Below are 8,631 nucleotides of genomic sequence, written 5' to 3' on the forward strand. Positions count from 1 at the left end.
GATATGAAGATTTCTTTTTTCTCCATTATGGCATAAGTCAAGGCTGTTTTCAAGAATACATACTGTACTGTAAACCTTCAGAATTTAAACTTTTACATTTCACCGGTAGGGGGCAGTGTTACACCCTGAAGACTGTGTGCTGCCGCAAATTAAACGAGGAAGTGTTTTTTTTTTTTGTTATTATTATGGCAAAAAAGAAAGTAAAGGAAACAACAGCACATAGATCTTCAGTCATCAGCGAGAAGCCAAAAAAGCAGAAAGCTATGGCGCATTTAGAGAGGAGTAATAATTATTTATTTGGAGCTGCTGTTGCTTTAGTAGTAGCTGTTTGCATAGTCCCACTGACGGCTGAAGTTTCAACTCGTAAGTAAATAAAATGTTGACTATAAAAATAAAGGCAGGGTACTATTTACTGTGGCTGACTTAGCAACATATCTCAAAGAAGGCTAAATATAATCCAATTATCTTTACTACATTGTGCGTAAAAACGAGTGCTATTTTATCATCGTATAACAGCCGAGCTGTTAGCTCATGGCTGTGGATTAGCATGTAGCATCGGGAGTTTGAACTTCCCTCTGGATTAATTTGTTGTGGATTATCTCAGCATGTGACCGCCGAGCTGCGCAGTCATTCCCTCCCCAGCCTTGTCACATGTCCACCTCCTCCTGACGGTGCCATTAACTGGCCTTTGTAGCTAAAAGGTTTTGTATGAATTACATTTTTTTTTTTTCGTCTCTTAAGCTTTAGGAAAAATGCATCATGTGATCTCGGAGTTTTCCGTTGTGCGCATGCGCGTTCACCAATAATCCAAAGAGGTCACTTCTAAAGACTTGAATGGGTTTTTGAGCGTTTGAGTTACTTCGTAATAGTTTAACAGAGAGGGGCTGGGAGATTACAGGCATCATCTGCACACTTCGATTTGGTTTATTCTGGGTCTCAGCTGATCTGCCCTCTTTCTTTTACCCCAGCTGACTTCAGTCAGTCTAAGCGCTCAGATCTGAAGATGGATGAAGCGTTTCTGAGAGTCAACAATGAGCTGGACAGTGATGTCCTGGTGTCCTGGAAGTCAGAGTCCTGCTACAAGGTAGGCGAGCACTTCCCAAATCACTTGTCTGTGTTAAAGGGACAATACGTTTTGATCTGGACTTGTATGGCCCTCTTGTCTAGTGTTTGTACCAGAAGCTCGGAGTGGTACCAGCAGGGTCAGGCCCAGGTCAGCCCACTTCGGCCAACTTCACTGTCAGCACACAACATGAAATGACGCTGCAGGTCAATAGTACTTCTGCCATGGAGCTCTGCAAGTAGGTTTATGAACGTTGTCATCAGAATGAAGCGTTTATAAGTAACAACAGTTGATTTTATACCATTTTTAAAGATTTGTGTTTATTATCGCTGCTCTAAATGTGCACGGGTGATCATGTTTTTTGCCGTGTGTGAAGGTTGATTTGTCTGTAGTGTTAGTAAAATGAGCTTATAGATGGATTTTATTGAATGTTTTAGAGCGTAAGCATTGAATGTACATGTACTGGTAAGTGTTTGAAGTCAGCTCTGTTCAAGATGGTTGCAACATCCAAGCAACCATAGAAAACCCAAAAATGGCTGCAAGTATCTCAGCTGCTTTCACAGATCTGAAGCTAAAATTTGGCGGGTTATTAGCTGAAACACCCAACACAACATCTGAGCACTAATGGATCACACAAACCTGTTTTTAAAAACTTTAATTAACTAGATGGACTTTAATAAATGTGCTCATTGGTGCACGTCTACAACTCATTAGCTGTTGGAGCTAACATAATTATAGATGGTTATGACAATTAACTGATTTTACAGAACACATAAAATGCCTCTACTTTGGCCAGTTTAGCAAATATTAAGTTAGAATTTGGTGTTTTAGTAGCTGAGAGTTATCCTCAACACATATTCTGAGCACTACGCATTGCACAATATTCTTGCTTCAAACGGCATTCACTGTTGACATTAAATCGTTGTCTGTTAGCAAAATATCTCATAGCCCACAGAACAGATTGTATTAACCATTAGATATACATCTACAACCGATGACCGTTTCAAGTCAACCCTCTTCAAAATGGCCTCTGCATCTGATCGATATTAGCCACCTGGCTATAATTGTTTACATTTTACAGTTATTAAGCTACAAGTTGAGTTTTATATATTTTGTATACTTCATGACTTTGTTAATAAAATTACAGCTCAACAAATCTAATCCAAGTTTGTCTTTGATTAAAACAAATACGTATTTTAGGTTAATGTTTATTTAAGAAGAGGCTATTTTCCTACAAAAACACAGTTGAATAACAACCTGCATGAAACGACTTAATCATAATCTGACTGGTTCATATTTTGGCTGATTTTATTTTGTTTTCTCAGGGTTCAGTTCCACTTCGGGGAGCATGGGAACTACTCTCTGTGGATGAAGAGCCTGGCCAACTGCTCTGTCGTGACAGACGCAGAGCCTGTGAACAGCTACATACGTGAGTGTCTCACACGTCAGTCACATGACTGTATGTGAAGCGGTCTGTCATGTTTGTACATACGAGCTTGAGTAAATTAACTTCCTGCACTTTGTCTCCACACAGCGATCCTGGTGGCTTTTTGTATCTTTGTTGTTCTGGCCTCTTTGTTTGTCTTGGGAACAAAATTGTTAGAGTGAGTTTGTTTCATTGGGTTTTATCTTTTTAATAAGGTAAATTACACCTTTTTAAAATGTACTCTGCTCTATGTTAACATATAAGTAATTAACCGAGAAGCTATTAATGCTTTATGTATCTTTAATTACCACTAGATTTGAAACAGTTTCCAGTAAATATCCTGATGCATGCTCAATAATCCAGGTAGAAAAATCTAAAAAAGTTAAATCTGGTCCTCTGGACATTCAAAAAAAATAAAGTTTCCAGTAAAGTCTTTGCAGTAGTTGCATACATTTGTGTAAATCTCCCAAACCTGGAGAAGTACTTGTACCTTGAGCGAGTTACTTGTTGTTTATACGTGAAGTATCTAAAATGGTTTAATATTTCTGGGCCAGACTTGGTGCTGTGAGGCGTCTCGTCCTCAGAGTCAGCGGGTCCATGGAAACTGAAAGACTCATCAACTCCGTAAGTGTTTCGGTGCAGGAAATTATTAAAACTTTACTGTTTTTTTTTTAAGTTTTACGTACCTTTAACCTCCAGTTATTTTATTTTCTATGTAGCACTAGATTATAACAGAGGTCATTTAAGGTTATTCATCTTATTTAGACAACAGACTTTTCTACAAGGTGGAACGTTGATAGTTCTTTTTTTATATATGTTAGTTGTAAACAATAGTAAATTTTTGTGTTTAACAGGATAAAGTTAATATCAAACTTTATTTTAATCCTCCAGGAGCTGGGATATCCTCGGATAGAGACGCCTGTTACTGACAACATCCTGCTTCCTCCACCCAGCACCAGCAAGAGGCTTCGGTCTCTTGACACGTTTAGAGGGTAAAACCCACGTCCTTCTGTCCATCTGGTCCAGCCCACTCAGTTTTTAGTTATTTATTGTTCACTTTATGTGACTTGTTCAATAATACGCCGACAGTGGACATGTCGGATGTTAAAACATGGGTGCACTGTTCTGACCCTGTCACATTGTTTTCTGCAGTGTCTCATTTAGCTTTATTTTTTCTTGTCTTTGTTGTTTCCTCTTTAGTATCTCTTTGGTTATTATGGTGTTTGTGAACTACGGAGGAGGACGATACTGGTTCTTCAGACATTCGAGCTGGAACGGTGAGCCCCGCTCTGTTCTACTTTCAGTTTTTCCAACTTAATCATTCTTCACAGATCTTTAAAATCCTTCATGATTAATTTTTTTCTCGTTCTGCAGGTCTGACAGTTGCAGATCTCGTCTTTCCTTGGTAAGATCAGTTGTTCTAAATATTAAAACCAGATGTTGTTTTTTCTCAGTATTTTTCTGCACAGCCAAGCATGTGCTGTGGTTGGAAATAAAACCAGAGGTTGAAAGAATCCATTCCCTCAGTTAAAAAAGAGAAACTACCCATATTTTTGTAATTGCTTTTTTTTGGTTTTGTTTAGTTCATTCTTAAAGCTCAGAAATATACGACGGAGCTTTAGGGTCACGCTAAGAAAAAAAAAAAAAATTACATTGCCATGCTAAGAAAAAATAAAAGCCATAAAATTACGAGAATAAAGTCAATAAAGCTGCATTTTAACTGTGGTAAAGTGAAGAATGTTGAGCATCTTGTTAAATTATACTTTGGTATTGGTTTAGCAAATAAGGAGATGGTTAATCTGTCAGCACATCTGCATCAGATTATTATCAGTACCAGGACTTTGAACCTGCTTACAGTAAGGCTCTGATGGGCTGCAGCAGCTCTCTGCAGGTGAGGAGCATTTAGCTTCGGATTGGTCGTTTGCTGACACGCCTACTGGATTGATTGACAGGTCGCATTGTGGATCCGACTCGTGGAAGAAAAAAAAAAGTCTTGTACAACTTTATTCTCATAATATTAAGACTTTATTCAACTTTATTCTTGTAATTTTATGGTTTTTATTTATTTATTTTTTCTTAGCGTGGCTCTAAATCTCCGTCGTAGAACTACACAGTTTCATGTAAGAACAAGCATTATTATTTTATTATTATATTGTTAGGCGTGCAACCTCCTGTCTCACTTCCTGTGTTGTTTCCTCATCCACACTGAAACAACAGGAAACACACCTGCTGCACAGACACACTAGTGCTAATGTTAACTCGTGTGTGCGCGTCCTAGAATGGGGGAATGGATTTTTAACATCTTTTTTATTTCAACCTATGGGGCAAAGCAGACTCTGTGCTTCTTCAGGTAATGAAATAAAAAACGAATATGAAACAATTACTTTTTAAAAGTGTCAAAGTTAAAGGGTTTCAACTTTCCTTATGGTTAGATATAAAAAAAAAGTTCTAAACGTTTAATATTTGAAACAAAACTGAACAAGCTTTAATCTTATTCCTCACATTCTCCCTTTTTTCTTTTAAATTAAACACGATCTGATTTATTTTCTTTCTGTTTTCTCCAGGTTTGTGTTCATAATGGGCACATCCATCACACTTTCTGTCAACTCCTTGCTGCGTGCAGGCTCGAGTCGTTGCTCTCTGCTCAGGAAAGTCATGCGGAGAAGCGTCCTGCTCTTCCTCATCGGCATCTTCATCATCAACCCTAACTACTGCCAGGGACCACGTAAGGACGAACTCCTTCACTCACTGTTCTCTGTAGAACCTGAAGAGGCGACTGGATGAGAAGAAGTTCTTATTTTTGAGCTTGCTCTTTCTTGTCTGGCTGTTTCATGTCCCGGCGTGTCTCTTCATCACACTTCTCGCTCTTCTTCTCCACAGTATCGTGGGACAACTTGCGGATCCCCGGCGTGTTGCAGCGTCTCGCCTGGTCTTACTTGGTCGTAGCCAGTCTGGACGTGATGGTGGCGAAAAGACATCTCGACATCCTCACAGCAGTCAGCAAAGCTCAATTTTACCATCAGTTTAAATATACAAACCAAGTCATGTAAAGCATGTTAAATAATTACTGTGCTCTGAATGTAACGCAGGAGTGTTTGACTGAGGGGGGTCTGTTTTGTAGGAGGCCTGGTGGGCTCCAGGACTTGATGTCTTGCTGTACTGGCCAGCCTGGCTGTGTGTGCTCCTGCTGGAAACCCTGTGGCTCTGCCTCACCTTCATTCTTCCTGTACCAGATTGTCCTATGTGAGTCCTTGTTCCATAGCACCACAGACTAATCCAGTGCTGACACATATTTACTTTAAACATTGTGTATCTCCCATCACCTTTCATCCCAGAGTCTTATATGGATAAATGAAACTGTTAAAATAGCGTTACTTGCTTTCTCAAGCAACAAGATGAGATGTTGTGCTCAGAGTATTTGCTGTGAACGACCCTCAGCTACTACCACATCAAAACTTAGCTCCACATGCGTTAAACAGATGGAGTTGGAGCCACTTCTGTGTTTGCTCATGTAAATCAGAATCAAAGATGTATGATTTATTTTTGAAAATGTCATTAATGTCTCAACTGAAAACGGGTAGAATGCCCCATCCAGGTGTGTGTGTGTGTGTGTGTGGGGGGGGGGGGATATTTGCCTCAGGTGGAGGATCTTGTTCATGAGTAACAGTAAGATGGAGCGAGAGATGGATTGGGGCCTTGTCCTCAGTAATGAGGGCGTTGCTTCGGTTAGACGTGGTGATGAAAGAACTGAGTTGAAAGACAAAGTTCTTGATTTACTGGTCTGTCTACATTCATACCTGTGGTCATGAGATTTGGATCATGACCATAAGAACAAGATCCTGGGTTCAAGCAGCCGAACTGAGCTTCGTTTGTAGGTGGCCGGCTCAGGTTTAGAGGCTGAGGAGCTCCGTCATCTCGGGAGAGCTCGGAGTAGAGCCGCTGCTCCTCTGCATCCAAAGAAGTCAGACGAGGTGGTTTAGGTATCTTATTAAGATGCTTCCTGGACACGTCCCTTTAGAGGTGTTTTAGGCTCCTCCCACTGGGAAGACCCAGAACACGCTGGAAAGATTCTTCTCTGGTCTGGGAACACCTCAGGGTCTCCCAAGAGGAGCTGGAGAGGGAGGTCTGGGCTTGTCTCCTGGACCTGTTACCCCCACGACCCGACTATAGATAACAGTAGAAGATGGAGGTTTAATGTCCATCCAGTGGTTCATGAGGTATTTTGCTAACCAACAGGCATGGCTCCAACAGTTGATGCTAAAATGTAGGTAAGGATGTTGCAGTGCAGCACTTGGAGTATGCTCCGTGAGTCACTCTCACCTACAACCAAACCAACTCTTACCTCAGCGTGACTCAGTTATTTCTACTGAGTTGTCTTGACCACTTGGCTGTGGCGTCCATCTTGAATTGGATTAACTCCAGTAGTTGATCTTTTATAAATGTGCATCATGTTTCCTGAATGTTTCATGAAAATCCATCCAGTGGTTCATGAGATATTTTGCTAACAGACTGACATTGTTGATTCCTTTATTTAAAAACAGAATTTTAAACACAGATGCGCACAGATCAGTTAGTACTCAGACTATCAGAGAATCTGTGCCGGCTTAAGTTATAGATTTTTTTTATGGATTATAGGTTGATTACCTGTGGCGGCCATCTTGAATCAAATTTAATCCCAAATGAAATCAGTTGTAGATGTTAATCCAATGATTACTTTGTGAAAGTTTCATTAAAATCCATGTAATTATTCATGAAACATTTTGATAAAGATCAATGACAAAAACATCAGTTTATTATCACTCAGCAACAAGCGATGATAAATATTTATTTTAGTCGTGTGTTAATCTTGATCAGTAACTCTGGCTTCTTGTGGTGTTTCATTCCAGAGGGTATCTGGGTCCAGGTGGGATCGGGGACATGGGACTCTTTGCTAACTGCACGGGTGGAGCTGCTGGTTTCCTTGACCGCTGGCTGCTGGGAGAAAAGCACCTTTATCAGACTCCCTCATCGCGGGTGTGTGGCACGTTTCCCGTTTGGCTGGATTATCCACCGCTTTGTTTATGTTCCTAATCGTGGCTGTCTCTGTAACATTCAGGTGATTTATGCAACGCTCATGCCGTACGATCCAGAAGGTGTTCTGGGGAGCATCAACTCCGTTCTCATGGCTTTTCTTGGATTGCAGGTTTGTAGGTCATTTTTTTAGTCTCTTTGTAATGAATTAAATCATTTAAACGAATGAATTGTTCATTAAAATGTTTGTGACGTAATTCTCCTCAGGCTGGAAAGATATTCTTGCACTACAGAGATTTTCCTAGAAGTATCATTTCAAGGTTTCTCCTATGGGGTTTCTTTCTGGTAAGCCCGTTTGTTGTTTTTTAATGCAAAGTAAGGGTTTCTGTACGATGTGATCAGGACTTCAAGACGACAGAGCACCAGACAAAGCTTCTCTCATCAACCAAGAGTTCTAGGACATCAGGAAACATTTAGGCCAAGCCAGATGATTCAGAACACGTTTTTCTTCATTTCATTTAGAGAAAGTGATGCTATTTGAATAAATTATTTACATTTAAAGGAATAATTGAGATTTGTTGCAGTGGTATATGTAATAATCATCTTACCTGGAGTAATAGATGTTTTGTTCACACAATCTAATGCCAAGTTTGAGTGGAGCCAGTTTTAAAGCAGATTTCTGCCACACTAAAATCAAATTCAAACATTTCAAAGCTGATCACATGACTGCTATTTATAAACTTTTACATTATTGACACTTAATTACATATAAGCCTAAGTAATGAGTTACTCTGAGGACTGATCTGTCTGAGGTCTGGTGCCCATAATGCACCAAACTGTTGTTGCAAAATAAAATGTGCTAACCACTAGTGGATAAAGTAACTGGTGAGAAGGTAAAGTCATATAAAATAAAAAAAATGTTTGAGCTGCTATAGAGTTTTATACGCCTGTCAAAAGGTATTATGGTTTACAGTAGTCCCTTGTTTATCGCGGGGGATCCGTATCGTGAAGCCCACGATAAGTGAGAACCTTGAAGTAGAAATAGTAGTACAAGAAGTTTATTTTAGTATTCACACACAGACATATATATATATATATATATATATATATATATATATATATATATATATAT

General features: G+C 39.6%; 1 protein-coding gene across 1 annotated transcript in view; it reads left to right on the forward strand.

Moving 5' to 3' along the window:
* Nucleotides 1–157: 157 nt before the first annotated feature.
* hgsnat (heparan-alpha-glucosaminide N-acetyltransferase) overlaps nt 158–8,631 on the forward strand; it is a 145,575-nt gene continuing 137,101 nt past the window's right edge. The window contains exons 1-15 of the mRNA XM_037698280.1: nt 158–363; nt 969–1,084; nt 1,168–1,301; nt 2,389–2,492; nt 2,598–2,667; nt 3,044–3,113; nt 3,381–3,481; nt 3,690–3,766; nt 3,864–3,894; nt 5,054–5,214; nt 5,370–5,485; nt 5,611–5,732; nt 7,376–7,502; nt 7,585–7,671; nt 7,767–7,844. Of these exons, the coding sequence (XP_037554208.1) occupies nt 186–363; nt 969–1,084; nt 1,168–1,301; nt 2,389–2,492; nt 2,598–2,667; nt 3,044–3,113; nt 3,381–3,481; nt 3,690–3,766; nt 3,864–3,894; nt 5,054–5,214; nt 5,370–5,485; nt 5,611–5,732; nt 7,376–7,502; nt 7,585–7,671; nt 7,767–7,844 (1,572 nt within the window). The 5' untranslated portion in view covers nt 158–185. The remainder of the gene's footprint in view (nt 364–968; nt 1,085–1,167; nt 1,302–2,388; nt 2,493–2,597; nt 2,668–3,043; nt 3,114–3,380; nt 3,482–3,689; nt 3,767–3,863; nt 3,895–5,053; nt 5,215–5,369; nt 5,486–5,610; nt 5,733–7,375; nt 7,503–7,584; nt 7,672–7,766; nt 7,845–8,631) is intronic.

Source organism: Nematolebias whitei, chromosome 3, assembly GCF_014905685.2.
Source record: "Nematolebias whitei isolate Nwh7 chromosome 3, NemWhi1, whole genome shotgun sequence".
NCBI lineage: Eukaryota > Metazoa > Chordata > Actinopteri > Cyprinodontiformes > Rivulidae > Nematolebias > Nematolebias whitei.